At 37.4% G+C, this 16,117-nt stretch overlaps 3 protein-coding genes across 3 annotated transcripts; all 3 read left to right on the top strand.

Moving 5' to 3' along the window:
• Positions 1–2,500: 2,500 nt before the first annotated feature.
• On the top strand, positions 2,501–5,802 carry LOC113150676 (nuclear factor 7, brain-like). Its single transcript, XM_026343296.1, has one exon. The coding sequence runs from the start codon at positions 2,603–2,605 to the stop codon at positions 4,022–4,024; it is 1,422 nt and encodes a 473-aa protein (XP_026199081.1). The 5' UTR covers positions 2,501–2,602; the 3' UTR covers positions 4,025–5,802.
• A 1,061-nt stretch (positions 5,803–6,863) lies between these two features.
• Positions 6,864–8,602, top strand: LOC113150679 (tripartite motif-containing protein 35-like). Its single transcript, XM_026343298.1, has one exon. The coding sequence runs from the start codon at positions 6,879–6,881 to the stop codon at positions 8,295–8,297; it is 1,419 nt and encodes a 472-aa protein (XP_026199083.1). The 5' UTR covers positions 6,864–6,878; the 3' UTR covers positions 8,298–8,602.
• Positions 8,603–11,080: 2,478 nt separating this feature from the next.
• Positions 11,081–12,496, top strand: LOC113150680 (nuclear factor 7, brain-like). The gene has a single exon (XM_026343299.1). The coding sequence runs from the start codon at positions 11,081–11,083 to the stop codon at positions 12,494–12,496; it is 1,416 nt and encodes a 471-aa protein (XP_026199084.1).
• The last annotated feature ends 3,621 nt before the right edge of the window (positions 12,497–16,117 follow it).

Here is a 16,117-nt window from a genome sequence, read left to right as displayed (position 1 = left end):
CGGCAGAAGCCGACTGAGCTCCCTCCGAATTTATCATTATATTTGATTAAATAAGTTTTATATACAGTGCTTTTTCTACATTTTGTTATGTTACAGCTTTATTCAGAAATTGATTAAATTAATTATTTTTCTTAAATAACGGTCTGGAAAAATACCCCATAATGTCAAAGTGAGGAGAAAAAAAACATTTTGACATATTCTTTTAAATAAAAACGGAAAAATCACCAGGACTCTTCCTAGAGCGGGGAGCATTAGTCAGGGAGGTGAAAGAAAAACCAGCATTTCTCTGTAGAACGTTTGAGAAGAACCATCTCTGCAGCACTCCACCATTAAGACCCGTATGGTGGAGCGGCCAAACAGAAACCACTACTCAGTAAAAAATTTGCCAAACCTGAAATCAGTAAATGAATTGGTCCTAAACTGCTGAAATACAGAAAAGTTCTCTTTATCACAACTTTTCCTTCACTCTGACTATTGTTTCCTCAGAAAAATGCTTTTTATCTTTCTGCATATTGTTTTTTCTTTGCCTATCTTAGACCATGATAAAAATTTAAATGACAAACACATTTTTAATGAGACACATCTAGGGATATTCCAGCACTAAACTTGATATTGCAGGATAATACACTTTATATGGGCTACTTAATTATATAGAATACAGTTTTAACTGACTCCTACCAGCCACAGTACAATATAACTGGCATATAACAGTACTTAAGATAAACACACAGCCACACACCAAAAACTCAGATAAAGGTCAATTGGTTAAAACCCAAACATGCACTTGTGGTTTACACACCCATACAGACACATATCAGCATTATATTCATAGACACACAGGTTTTGTCCACTGGGAGAGCTCAGGTATGTTTGCAGTGTGCTAATACACCTGGAAGCTGGAGAGAGCCGGCCTCAAGGCCTCTGGACCACATCAATATTACAGCATGCAGGGCAGGAGAAGAGATGATCAAATATTCATCTATCACCCATCCTCTCTTTCTTTTTCTTACAGCTCTGGTTCTCTACACAAGAGCCTGCAACACACAGAAAGCACACACCAACAAGATCTGTTCACATCTTCTACCTTAACCCTCAGTAGACACTTTACATGTGCATTCAGTTGTTCACAGTACCTGGGGGAGAACTTGGGTTAAGTGCTACATGGACTGAGAGCACCATTAGAGGTCAAATACATCACAAGGGTGACACAGCTCTAAAGAAACATTCTGCTGTTCAAACACACTACAGTCCACCTTCTCTGCAGAGGAGATACTGACCTACACATGCATGTAAAACTATGTGAGAAACACTGAGGAAAACTAAACTATCTGGTCTTGGAGCTCATCAGTGGAAAGTGTTTTTTGTATTTTTATACACATGTTTTAGTACAACTTAAAAAAAAAAAAAAACTAAACATCTTTAATTTTTTTTGTAGCTGAAAACCTGGTTCCTGCTGACACCCAGTGGTGAAAATTGTCGTTTCTGAAAATTAGATGACTAGATCAATACGTCATATATATTGTTCAGAATATCTCCCAAAGCATCATTGACTCAAAGTTGTTGGGGCTTTGGTCAGCCTAAAATACTCATAGTGCTCCACTATGAGTATTAAAGACAGGTTGGTTCTCTGCAGGTTGTGTGTAGTAAACATCAAGAAGAACCTAAATTGTTCTGTGAGGATGAAGATAGAGCTGTTTGTCATGTCTGTGATTTTCCTCATCACGCTGGTCACAAAGTGGTTCCTGTGTTTCGGGCAGTCCTCCGTTTGTTATCAAAAAGCCCTCTTGGATTCTAACTAGATGGTAGGTGTTCTAGAGATCCAGCTTTGTGAACATCCAGAACATAATGTTCAATAGTGCAATTATATGAGCAATGTTAAGACATCTCAACATCTAGGTAAACTGGGGACACCTTGGTGATGTCCTGAATGTCGAGGTTAGAGTCATCAGTCATCAGTCAGGGCCAGAAGGGGGCAAACGAAATGTTTTGTAGATTCTGGGGCATTGGCCCGCTAGTCTACAAAAGTGACAGTCTCAATGGGACTTAAGCAAACAGCAGTGAAGGGTTGAGAAATAGATGGATTAGCAGAGACCTTTCGTGTCCTGCTGACTCTTTTGTTGTGCAAAAGGTGGTGTCCCGACTCATTGGAATAGAGACAGAGATTGAGACGGAAATGCCAATCTTGCTTGTGGGGACTTAGTCTGCTTTGTCCTAGCTGCAGTGGCTCTGGGGCATCAGGAGAAGTGGATCTGTGGGGTCTTAAAGACAGCTTGGTTCTCGGGCAGAGTAGGGGTGAGAAATGAGCGGGTGGAGTGTAGACGTCCCTGGTGGCACAAGTTAATTTAAAAGGGGTGGATAATGAATGAAAGGTCTTTCATCTCAGAAAAACATCCAGACTGACACCATCTGCTGGCAACACAATAACCCATTATTACAGTATTTCGTAATAAACGATGAGCTCAGAAAGTGAAAATGAAAGTAGATTTTGACATTGAACACACCCGAGACAACACTACATACGGTTAAACCTCTGCTGGAAAACACACATTTGGACTATTTCAAGTAAATAGAGGAAGACACGGTAACTTGGTGAGTCTCAGGAATGGCGGAAAGAAATGTTCTTGTTGAACGTTTCCTGAGCTGCCATGTGTGTTCAGAGACTTTCAGAGATCCTGTGTCTCTGAGCTGTAACCACAGCTTCTGTTCAAGCTGCCTGCAACAATTCTGGGAACAAGCTAAAAACAAAAACTGTCCGATTTGTAAAAGGAAAACATCAAAAGATGCGACGGTGAACTTTGCACTAAAGGAACTGGCTGATTCATTTGCTGGGAGACAGGAAACTGGATCATCTGAGACAGAGAAAGAGAAGAAACTGCAGGTTGTGTGTAGTAAACATCAAGAAGAACCTAAATTGTTCTGTAATGATGAAGATAGAGCTCTTTGTCATATCTGTGATTTTCCTCATCACACTGGTCACAAAGTGGTTCCTGTAGAACAAGCAGTCAGTGACCTGAAGGAGCAGCTGAAATCAGACTTAAAGTCTCTACAGGACAAGAGGAACAAATGCAAACAAGTGGAGAAAACCTACAATGAGATGATTGAACACTCCAAGAAGCAGCTGTTGTCCACAGAGCAGCAGATCAGAGCAGAGTTCAACAAGCTCCAGCAGTTCCTGAAAGAGGAAGAGGAGTCCAGACTGGCAGCTCTGAGGGAGGAAGAGGAGCAGAAGGGGAAGACTATCAGCATAGAGATGAAGTGGATTGAGAAGCAGATCTCGTCTCTGTCAGACAGTATCTGTGCTGTTGAAGAAGAGCTGCACAAACACAACGTGCCATTCCTCAGCAGTTATAAAGCCACTCAGACCAGAGCCAGAGCCCAGAGCTCACTGTCAGATCCACAGCTGCTCTCAGGAGCACTGATAGATGTGGCCAAACACCTGGGGAACCTGTCCTTCAGAGTCTGGGAGAACATGAAGGACAAGGTCCACTTCAGTCCTGTCATTCTGGACCCAAACACTGCAAATGGATGGCTCCATCTGTCTGATGATCTGACCAGTGTGAGACGTGGAGACACAAAGCAGCAGCTTCCTGATAATCCAGAGAGAAACACTGAATATACCACTGTTCTGGGCTCTGAGGGCTTCAGCTCAGGAAAACACAGCTGGGAGGTGGAGGTGGGAGATCATCCTGTCTGGAATGTGGGTATAGCTAAAGAGTCAGTTAACCGAAAGGGAGAGTGTCCTGCTTCACCAAAACATGGAATCTGGTGTTTGTCACATTACAGTGGAGAATACAGTGATGTTGTTGGTAAAACTGTGACAGTGAAGAAGAGTCTCCAGAGGATCAGAGTCCAGCTGGACTACTATTGGGGGCAAGTGTCCTTCTATGACCCTGAAGACATGACTCACATCTACACTCGCAAAGAAACTTTCACTGAGAAACTCTTCCCATATTTCAATATTGGAAAACATGGTGATGCTAAAACCACTGATGTCAAAATCTGTCCAACTGAGATTTCTCTGTAATATTCGTAACAATCATATAAACATATATGATCTAAACAAGATTTTACAGGCAGCATTGGGATGATTAAATGTGCAGTTTATTCACTACTTAATGACAACTTAAAATGTGTGTACTAGTAAAAGTGTGTCAAGATATAATATCATAAATAACTTTAGTTAAAATGTATTATTGTTGGTAACTCCTAGTTTTGATACCATGTCTATTTTCAATGTATTACACAGGGATTTTGGTTATTGTCATTTCACAACTGTTGATTTTATCTGTGTTCAAAAAGAGATTAATAGTAAACAGTCATTTGTTCCACAGATGTCAGGAGACATGTTTGTTTTTATACAATTTTTCTCTATGTATAGTCGTAAAAAACCACTGGACTCAATGCTTTGATTCTTTTAGTTGTGTAACGATGTTGTCATCAATTACAATGTTCTTTTTCATTTGTAAGTAACTGTTGGATTTGTTGTTTGGAAACAAGTGTTTTAGTGGCGTTTTAATTGAACCCAGACTTTAGGTCATCTAATGCTGTTTGAGATTTTCATTGTGGTGTTTTTACTGTAAATGGTCAATAACATAAATGATGAATATCAGTGTCTGGTTTACAAAATGCTGCTGATTTCTGCTCCACATCATGAGTGATTACAGTTTTTTTTAACTTTACAAAGGTTAGTACAAGTGATAAATGTGAGGATCCAACAACTGAGTTCCAGGTTGGACTCTTATTTTGAAAGTTCAGTTCCCGTGTTGTGTGAATTTCGTGCAGCAGCTTCACACTCATTAAGCCGATTGACAACACCTTTCGTGCAGCGTTGTACATTTAACCTTCAGTGTTCCACAGACCTGTTGCTAGATCGTCTGATGTATTAGAGACAAGATCCAGCCATAATCTCGTAACCCAGTACGACATTCTGTTATTGTCTGTTGAAATGCCAATGCAGTTATCTATTGGAGTTTATGTTTGGATTATCTATTGGAGTTTATGTTTAGATTATCTATGGGAGTTTATGTTTGGATTATCTATGGGAGTTTATGTTTAGATTATCTATGGGAGTTTATGTTTGGATTATCTATGGGAGTTTATGTTTGGATTATCTATGGGAGTTTATGTTTGGATTATCTATGGGAGTTTGTGTTTGGATTATCTATGGGAGTTTGTGTTTGGATTATCTATGAGAGTTTATGTTTGGATTATCCATTGGAGTTTATGTTTGGATTATCTATGAGAGTTTATGTTTGGATTATCTATGGGAGTTTATGTTTAGATTATCTATGGGAGTTTATGTTTGGATTATCTATGGGAGTTTATGTTTAGATTATCTATGGGAGTTTATGTTTGGATTATCTATGGGAGTTTACGTTTGGATTATCTATGGGAGTTTACGTTTGGATTATCTATGGGAGTTTTTGTTTGGATTATCTATTGGAGTTTATGTTTGGATTATCTATTGGAGTTTATGTTTAGATTATCTATTGGAGTTTATGTTTGGATTATCTATTGGAGTTTATGTTTGGATTATCTATGGGAGTTTATGTTTAGATTATCTATTGGAGTTTTTGTTTGGATTATCTATTGGAGTTTATGTTTGGATTATCTATTGGAGTTTATATTTGGATTATCTATGGGAGTTTATGTTTGGATTATCTATGGGAGTTTTTATGTTTTGGGACTTTGTTTACTCCAGGTTTTTGTATGGACTATATTCCCGTGCATGAACTCAAAGACTCTGATCACTGCTCAGCTGATGTTGACGCTGTTGTATTTGGTTTGTGTGCCTAAATAAACGCCCAGAACTGAGTGGATTGCTTTGACATTATTACTGGTCCTACTAGCACATGACAATAAATAAGAAATTATACAAACAAATATGCACAAAACACTGTCTACAAACTAGGTTGAACTTTATTTCAGACACACTGACATTATCCTGTTACATACACTAATAAACTTGGGCCTTTATTTTCCCCTCTATTATGTCAATCTGTTCAGGTCCAGAGGCAGCAAAGCAGCCTCAAATCCTCACGCTCCCTCCACCACACTTGTAGTTTTCTTTTTACACCATGAAAAATCACCAAAACCATGAAATTACAAATGGTTCACTGACTTTTTCTTGTCACCGTTGATCCAAATCTGTTTCATCTTCTCATAAAGCCAGATCAACACTTTTAATTCAAGTTCATATTTGTAAAGTCACCTGACAAATACATTACTGTAAGATATGTGTCTGAAAGGTTAATATAGTACAATTATACAATATTTGGATATAAAACATATTCAGTATTTCTACTCTGAAAAGTTCTATGTCCAAACTAACAATAACAAACATTATATTTTTAAGGAGAATTCAGATTTTCACTTAAGAATTTATTCTTAAATAAGGGTAATCAGTTTCTTGTTAAAGTCTGTTGAAATGTTCCTCACTTGAAGAGCACACGTCTTTAATTTCTTATTTTTATAGTATGTTTATGAGATGAGTTGTTTCCTTGACTTAATAAATCAGTATTTTCAGTATTTTCATTTGTTGCTTCCACATTTATGCAGCACTAAATGCAGAATGTGATCTTCGTCTCAGAAAAGACATAATAACATGACAGTAAATCTTAATTAATGATTAACTCAGAGAGCTTTAATATGCTGCAGCCCTCCCACAAACCTTAAGAGTACAAAGAAAATGGATGGATGATTAACTCGGTGAGTGAAAATGAAAGTAGATTTTGTCATTGTTGAACTGAGCTGAGACGCCATTACATACAGTTAAACCTCTGCTGGAAAACACACATTTGGAGAATTTTAATAACCAAAGGAAGGAACAGTAACTTGGTGAGTCTCAAAGCTGAAAAGATTTTGTACATGTACCAGGAATGGCTGAAAAAATAGCTCTGTTTGAAAGTTACCTGAGCTGCCATGTGTGTTCAGAGACTTTCAGAGATCCTGTGTCTCTGAGCTGTAACCACAGCTTCTGTTCAAGCTGCCTGCAACAATTCTGGGAACAAACTAAAAACAAAAACTGTCCCATTTGTAAAAGGAAATCATCAAAAGGTGTGATAGTGAACTTTGCACTGAAGGAACTGGCTGATTCTTTTGCTGGGAGACAGAAAACTGGATCATCTGAGACAGAGAAAGAGAATAAACTGCAAGTTGTGTGTAGTAAACATCAAGAAGAACCTAAATTATTCTGTATGGATGAAGATAGAGCTGTTTGTCATATCTGTGATTTTCCTCATCACACTGGTCACAAAGTGGTTCCTGTAGAACAAGCAGTCAGTGACCTGAAGGAGCAGCTGAAATCAGACTTAAAGTCTCTACAGGACAAGAGGAACAAATACAAACAAGTGGAGAAAACCTACAATGACATGATTGAACACTCCAAGAAGCAGCTGTTGTCCACAGAGCAGCAGATCAGAGCAGAGTTCAACAAGCTCCAGCAGTTCCTGAAAGAGGAAGAGGAGTCCAGACTGGCAGCTCTGAGGGAGGAAGAGGAGCAGAAGGGGAAGACTATCAGCAGAGAGATGAAGAGGATTGAGGAGCAGATCTCCTCTCTGTCAGACAGTATCTGTGCTGTTGAAGAAGAGCTGCACAAACACAACGTGCCATTCCTCAGCAGTTATAAAGCCACTCAGACCAGAGCCAGAGCCCAGAGCTCACTGTCAGATCCACAGCTGCTCTCAGGAGCACTGATAGATGTGGCCAAACACCTGGGCAACCTGTCCTTCAGAGTCTGGGAGAACATGAAGGACAAGGTCCACTTCAGTCGTGTCATTCTGGACCCAAACACTGCAAACCCTTTTCTTTATCTGTCTGATGATCTGATTAGTGTTAGATGTGGAGATACAAAGCAGCAGCTTCCTGAAAATACAGAGAGAAACATTACGTCCTCTACTGTTTTTGGTTCTGAGAGCTTCAGCTCAGGGAACCACAGCTGGGAGGTGAAGGTGGGAGATCATCCTCACTGGAATGTGGGTTTGGTTAAAGAGTCAGTTGACAAGAAAGCAACATCAGTTTCACCAAAATATGGATTCTGGTGTTTGTCATATGACAGTGGAAAATACACTGATGTTGTTGGTAAAACTGTGACAGTGAAGAAGAGTCTCCAGAGGATCAGAGTCCAGCTGGACTATGACAGGGGGGAGGTGTCCTTCTATGACACTGAAGACAAGACCCACATCTATACTCACAGAGAAACTTTCACTGAGAAACTCTTCCCATATTTCAGTGTTGGAGAAAGTGGTCATGCCAAAATCAGTGAGATCAAAATCTGTCCAACCCAGATTTCTCTGTGATGTTCAGAGATGTGATTTTTTTAAAACATCTTTTTAATTTTTTGTTTATTATGTAAAATTATCACATTTCACATATCAACCTGTACTGTGGGTCTTTTTGACTTGTGTCTTTTAGAAAGATTTGATTTTGTGTCATTAGTCATTTATATTCTCTGTCTAAAATACAATAATCCAAAGTAGTTTATTGGCCAAAATTGAAAACATAAAATTCCACTGAAACCTTTCCATTTGAAACTTTAACAAACTAGTACCACTATTTAAAGTTCTATAAACCTTTAGTTCAATATCTGTAAGAAAGATATATACAGTATGTGGTAAAAAGTACTAAAACTTCAAATGATCAAATGTTAAATTAAATCAGCTGTTTGTTTCATTGTCAACAAACATTTTAAGTTTTAACATTTGTAGTTTGTCAGATTTCTGAATTCTCTCTTATTTAGTTCTTCCTGTTTTGATTTGAAAGCAGTTGTGTTAAACCTTTAAGTTCTTATTCTGGTTTCATGAGAACTGTGGGAACATAAATGATTATTAATGTTTACGTTTGTCATGTCTTTTTCTTTCTTTTTTATAATTCTATCTCAAAAGCTCTTCACTTTTTGTTCTATTTAGTTTTTATCTTCATTTAAAAATGTCTTGATGGATGTAACCTTGCTTGTGATGCCATATGCCATATAATTTGATATCATCACTTTTCAATGAATTCCAACTGAATATTTGCTTTAATTGTGTAATAAACATTAATTGTATTATATTCTGATTGATGCTGCTAAGAAAACGGAAAACGTTAAAAATATATATTAAACTTTTTTTGCATGTCTGCTTTTGTTTGCTACACAAATTTTATCTATCAAGAAACAACATAAAGTGACAGGAAAACGTGAACCGCTTGGGACTTCGTGACTTTCTGTATTAATTTGTTATAGAATGTAATCTGATCTTCATCTAAGTCAAGAGTAGCAACAAATATAATGTGCCTGAAATAGTAACACAAAAATCAGATCTTTGATGTCTTTATTGACAACAACCATTAAAACGCCATAGTGCTAGGGGAAAAAGTATGTGAATCATTTGAATAATGACGTCAAAAAGCAAAATGGAGTCAAGTTTTAGCATAAGTTAAGAAAATTTGTTTAAAGGTGTGGACTAGAGCTACTTTGACTGACAAAAACCACTCTAACTACTGGAGATTGCTCCGCAGAAGAAGAATGTGCTTATTTGATGCCTCACCAAAAAGGAGTTTTCAGAGGATCTATGATCAATAATTGATCATTTACAAGAAGCTCAAAAGGGTACAAAGTGATGTCAAAGACTTTAGAAATTCACCAGTATGCAGTCAAACAGTCTACAAATGGAGACACTTTGGGACTGTGGCCACTCTACCAGGAAGTGGGCAGTCAGTCAAAATGACTCAAAATAGCACAACAAACACTTATCAATGAGGTAAAGAAACATCCCAGAGTGACAGTCAAAGATTTGAAGGCATAATTGGAACTGGCTAACATCTGTGTTCATGAGTCTATAGTATGTAAAACATTAAACAAGCAGGTTGTCTATGGCAGGACACCACCAGTAAGCTGCTGCTTACTAAAAAGAACATTGCTGCAATGCCTAAAGTTTGCAAAAGAGCACATTGACAGTCCACAGAAGTATTGGTAAAAATGTTTTGTGAACTGATAAAATTATGATTTAATTATTTAGGAAGAATACACAACACGAAATCTGGCGTAAAAAAGGTCACTGCATGTAATCATGAAAACACCTCCCAATCATTAAGCATGGTGGAGGAAACATCATGATTTGGGCCTGCTTTGCTGCATCAGGACCTGGAAAGCTTGTAGTAATTGGGGGGAAGATGAATTCTCAAGTGTATCAAACATTCTTCAGGATAATGTGAGATTGTCTGTATGTCAGATGAAACACTGTAGAAGTTAGATGATGCGACAGGACAAGTCCACAACAGACTCGCTTGAGAAAAGTGTGTGTTGTTATTTTTAATTACATTTGTTAATACTCTTGAATTAAATGAAAATCAGATCATGTTTTATGACAAATGAATGCAGAAATCATGAAATTCCAAAAGGTTCAGATACTTTTCCTTTCCATTGTATATCTTCTGTAAAGTTTGTTTCAGATTCATGTTGACACCAATTAAATTTAAATGTAATAGAAGTATGTTTAATTCTTGGTAAAGGTGGTGTTGAGTGTGAATATAATTGAGTATGAATGTGCCTAAATGTGTGATCGACACAGGTGTGTAAGTATACACAAATAGATGTGTGAGGACAAGGAAACAATTGATAAACTAGCTTACTAGCAGGTGTAAAGTAATAAAACCTGGAAGGCTCAGTCCAAGGTCAATATAGATAAAACAAAAGTCAACACATAAATGTTACCTGTACCTGTACCTTTACTTCCTGTTAATGTTTCCGAATAGTTATCTCACACAGTTCATCAGACAGAGAAGAAAAATTGCACCGTAGTGTTTGTTTGAATCCCCAGTTAACTTTTTAGGATTTTTATATTCTGGAGGAAATCTTGCACCGATTTTAGGCTACATCTTTGTCAAAATGTGATAAAACCACGTTGCCGGATGTATTGCTGTTAATAATTAACTAATGAAAGATATGGGTGAAACCGAAAGTCATTCTCATTGTGTTGAACCGAACCACAGTAAGAGCGTGAAGGATCTATAACTGGCTAACACTTATTTCGAGGACCTTTAGAAACAAACTGAGGGGAAAATACATTTGGTGAGTCTTTGGTTGAATTTGAAAGAATGGAAAATGGCTGAGAAAGTTTATTTGCTCGAAAGTTTCCTGAGCTGTCATGTGTGTTCAGAGACTTTCAGAGATCCTGTGTCTCTGAGCTGTAACCACAGCTTCTGTTCAAGCTGCCTGCAACAATTCTGGGAACAAGCTAAAAACAAAAACTGTCCCATTTGTAAAAGGAAATCATCAAAAGATGTACCGAGAATAAACTTTACTCTCAAGGAACTGGCTGATTCTTTTGCTGGGAGACAGGAAACTGAAATACCCAAAGACACAAATGTGGAGTTGGTGTGTAGTAAACATCAAGAAGAACCTAAATTGTTCTGTGAGGGTGAAGATAGACCTGTTTGTCCTGTCTGTGAGTTTTCTCTGCACCAGACTCACAAAGTGGTTCTTGTAGAACAAGCAGTCAGTGACCTGAAGGAGCAGCTGAAATCAGACTTAAAGTCTCTACAGGACAAGAGGAACAAATACAAACAAGTGGAGAAAACCTACAATGACATGATTGAACACTCCAAGAAGCAGCTGTTGTCCACAGAGCAGCAGATCAGAGCAGAGTTCAACAAGCTCCAGCTGTTCCTGAAAGAGGAAGAGGAGTCCAGACTGGCAGCTCTGAGGGAGGAAGAGGAGCAGAAGGGGAAGACTATCAGCAGAGAGATGAAGAGGATTGAGGAGCAGATCTCCTCTCTGTCAGACAGTATCTGTGCTGTTGAGGAAGAGCTGCACAAACACAACGTGCCATTCCTCAGCAGTTATAAAGCCACTCAGACCAGAGCCAGAGCCCAGAGCTCACTGTCAGATCCACAGCTGCTCTCAGGAGCACTGATAGATGTGGCCAAACACCTGGGCAACCTGTCCTTCAGAGTCTGGAAGAACATGAAGGACAAGGTCCACTTCAGTCGTGTCATTCTGGACCCAAACACTGCAAGTGGATGGCTCCATCTGTCTGATGATCTGACCAGTGTGAGAAATGGAGACACAAAGCTGCAGCTTCCTGATAATCCAGAGAGAAACACTTACTATACTAATGTTCTGGGCTCTGAGGGCTTCAAGTCAGGGAAACACAGCTGGGAGGTGGAGGTGGGAGATCATCCTGACTGGAATGTGGGTTTGGCTAAAGAGTCAGTAGACAAGAAGGGAAAGTGTCCTGCTTCACCAGAATATGGAATCTGGTGTTTAGTGTATCACAGTGGAAAATACACTAATGGTTCTGGTAAAACTCTGACGGTGAAGAAGAGTCTCCAGAAGATCAGAGTCCAGCTGGACTATGACAGGGGGGAGGTGTCTTTCTATGACCCTGAAGACAAGACTCTAATCTACACTCACAGAGAAACTTTCATTGAGAAACTTTTCCCATTTTTCTGTGTTTATCAAGCTGGTGATGCCAAAACCACTGATATCAAAATCTGTCCAACTGAGATTTATCTGTGATGTTCAGAAATATGATTTATAAACATAATGGTTGTTCATTATAATATAAATGAAGTTATTATAGTCTAAACTCATCACCCTTTTACAGGCAAACATATATTATGGATCTTCTTGCTTATTATCTAAAGTGATTTTTCATGTGCATTGAGATGATTAAATATACAATTTTAAACTCAAAAGTTTATGGACACATATAAAAGAGGCATGAGGCTGTTGAATTGGTTGTTGTTAAATCGTTGTTCATCACCTCTTTCTTTAGTTTTGGTGTTTTCATATCAAGCGACATCGTAATGTAATGTTTTTACATTTTACTCTAAGTGATTTGTTTCAGTGGTCACAGAATTAGCTTTTTCACTTTATATTATTGTAAATCCATTGTTTCATGATTTCAAAAACAGATTTAAAATGAAAATTTATCCACAAGAGAATCTGGCAAAAAAATACAAAAAACAGTATCATATAATCAAGAGAAGAACGTGACAAGTTAAAGCTGATAATTCTTGTTGACTTAGTTGAACAAGTGAAAGTTTTATCACTCATCTGGACTAAATGATGCTTAGACAGTATAACAGTGCCCCAAAAAACAAAGCACTGTGAAATGAAATGCTTCAGTACTTTATCAGTTTTATGTACTTCTTGTTACATTTTTTAAGGACACTGTTAATGTATGAATAATGTCATCAATAATGTCACTGATTTGATGCTCCTCTCATTGAGAAGTTTTACATTCCAGCAGTAATTGTTAAAAAATTAAATGAAGCATTTGAAAGAACTCAACAACAAGATTCATCCAACAAATGACAGTAATAAATACCATCAGAATTGCTTTTATTATACATCAGGAAACCTCTGCAGTCTAAAAGGCTGAAACATTGATCGAGTTTTGTGTGATGCAAGTTCAGAGATAGTATTTTGATATTTTGCAGTAGAAAGGTGATGTGGAGTATATTTACAGTATGTGCAGCTTTTGACTCAGAATTAGCAGCATTTGTTCTACTGTATTGCTGCTTCACAGATAAACCTTATGCTGAAAGTTGTTTAAAGTCCTGGTCAAAGGTCATTGTTCAGTAGTCTGTCTTAACAGACTCATAAAATAGTCCACAGTCACTGGTGCTTTGTTATTTCAGTTGATTCAGACAAGATTTAATCTCAACTGCTGCGTTGACATTAATTTAACATGTGTTAAGTTAATAAGTTACAGGAACACAAAAAAACTCAAATACTAAAATGTTGTATCTCTTATTATTGATGATAGGTTAAGTATAGATATATATAAAGAGTGCGGACAGTCTGAATTAAGGTCATTATTATCTTCTTTTGACTCCACTGCACAATTACTAACTTTGTAAGGTTTATACAATACAGTAATACAATATTTAGGTACGTAACATACTTAATATTTGACACTTTTTATGTCCAAACAAACAATAACAAACATTATAGTTTAAAGAGAATTCAGATTTTCACTAAATAATTGATTCTTAAACAAATGTTAATCAGTCAGCAGGATAATGTGTGTAAAGCAAACATAATGTATGAAGGGTCTCCAAGAAGAAACCACTGTTAAATGGTTTCAGTTTTACATTAAATCCGTTTTATGTCCTGTACTTGATGCAGTTTTCAGGGAAAACATGCTCAGATATAAATTGTGTCATTAACACAGTGTCAATATAGATTTTTTATTTATTTATTTATTTTTGCTGTTAAAACCAAAAGATGGGAAGAAAAAGTTCACATTATAAAAACTGAACATATCAACTTTGTGTCATTTTATGTGAGTTGTATATCTGACAATCATTTTCAATTAAGATGAAGTAGGTTTGTAGCAGGCAAACACATATTTCTGTGCTGGAGAAGCTGGTGATGCTAAAACCACTCAAATCAAAATCTGTCACACTGTCCCATTACTCTCTCTCTCTGATCATGTGTTGTGTTGCTGAAAGATTTATTTTGATGAATTGCATCATATATCATGTTAGATTACTGTGTATGCCCTCCAGGATCACTAACTACTACAAAGACACTTGGAAATAGATATTTAAATTCATAAACTGATATAAAGGTAGTTTAAGGAGAGTTTTATTATGTATTAAGACCACAAGTTATGACATTAGGGAATCAATGTGTTCATATTTTATTTGTGTATCTTTATAGATAAAGACTAGTTACTAGTCTTATAATATTTATGTCAACCAATGACTGATGACACAAACTTTTGTAGTCAGTTTTTAATTTGAATGTTGCTTCATGTTGTTTGCTGCCATTTAGTTTAATGTTTTATTTGCAGTGGTTGATAAACTATGACTTCAGCTTGACAGAACAAATACTAATACTGCTGCATTTAATCTTTAAGTTTGTCTTAATTTCAATAAGCTCAATGTATCAGTGTCTTGTTGTGAATACATGATGAAACCTGAGTGAAAAATCTGATGTTTCAGTGACACTGATGTTGTTCTTACAGCACAAATGTGTTGAACGGTAATTAACAGTCTGTGCAGCTTTAGGCTGATCCACAGTTTCTACTGTTGTGTGACTGATAATATTCACACTGAAAGTTGTTTTATTTCATGATCAAAGGTAAAAAAGGAGCATGATCACTGACATTTAGATATTTCAGTTCATTTACTGTTTCAAATGACCAAACAGAGTCACGTCAGGCTCTGAAAACATTTCTCAAAGGTGGTGAAAACTCAAACACTGGACAGTTTGACACTTCCATCACTGTATTCTCTCTGAGTTCACCACACTGATAGCTGAGGGTAGAAAACAGTGTTTGTATCTGTTGGTTCTGTCTCGTAGCTGCTAAAGAGAAACAGAAGGCAGCACGTGGATCTCAGAGTGTAGGGGATGTATGGGGAGCTGTCAGACAGGATCCACTGTACTGTACTGACAGGCTGCTTAATGGAGTTCTAATGATTATAATCCAAACTTTAACCATCACATTTAATGAGCTTTTGTGTTTAACACTGAGTGAAACAAACCAACAGATAATAGAAAATGTAAGGACACTTTCACTGAAAGCTCAGTAAAACCACGTCATCAGAGTTCTGTCAACCTGAAACTTGTTCAACCTTCATGGACCGAAAATATGTTGTTGACTTTTCTGACACGTTTGTATTTTGTTCAAATGACAGTTTGTTGTTAATTGTGGTGTCCAGGTATTTAAAGGACTCCACTGTTTCTACAGCCTGTACATTTATTTTAGTAAATCGATGATAACTCCCCAGACTGACACTAAATGTATTTGGTACAGGGTATAAAGTGTCAATAAAATGTAAATTACCTGAATCATCACTTGTACAGTCAGCTGATTTAAGAAATCACAGAGTTTGATGGAGATCACCTGAGTGCAGTGAATGTTTCAAACAGAAAGCGGTTTCACCGGAAAGCGGTGAAAGAGGCGAAGCAGAGCTACGGGAGGAAACTAGAGTCACAACTCCAACAGAGTGACTCTAGGAGCCTGTGGCAGGGACTAAGAACAATAACGGACTATAAAGCACCAACATCCGGTATGACGAACGCGGACATGACTCTGGCAGATGAGCTGAACACATTCTATGCTCGGTTTGAGGCTGCAGCTAAAGACGCTAGCAAGTAATTTTTGCTTTTATTGTGTAATAA

The sequence above is a fragment of the Anabas testudineus genome, chromosome 9 (genome assembly GCF_900324465.2).
Source record: "Anabas testudineus chromosome 9, fAnaTes1.2, whole genome shotgun sequence".
In the NCBI taxonomy this organism is placed as follows: domain Eukaryota; kingdom Metazoa; phylum Chordata; class Actinopteri; order Anabantiformes; family Anabantidae; genus Anabas; species Anabas testudineus.
Note: the sequence above shows the minus strand (reverse complement) of the source record. Positions and strands in the feature narration are given on the sequence as shown.

Coding starts and splice junctions, on each gene's coding strand:
- LOC113150679 (XM_026343298.1), top strand. CDS start 6,879: ATGGCTGAAAAAATAGCTCTGTTTGAAAGTTACCTGAGCTGCCATGTG.
- LOC113150676 (XM_026343296.1), top strand. CDS start 2,603: ATGGCGGAAAGAAATGTTCTTGTTGAACGTTTCCTGAGCTGCCATGTG.
- LOC113150680 (XM_026343299.1), top strand. CDS start 11,081: ATGGCTGAGAAAGTTTATTTGCTCGAAAGTTTCCTGAGCTGTCATGTG.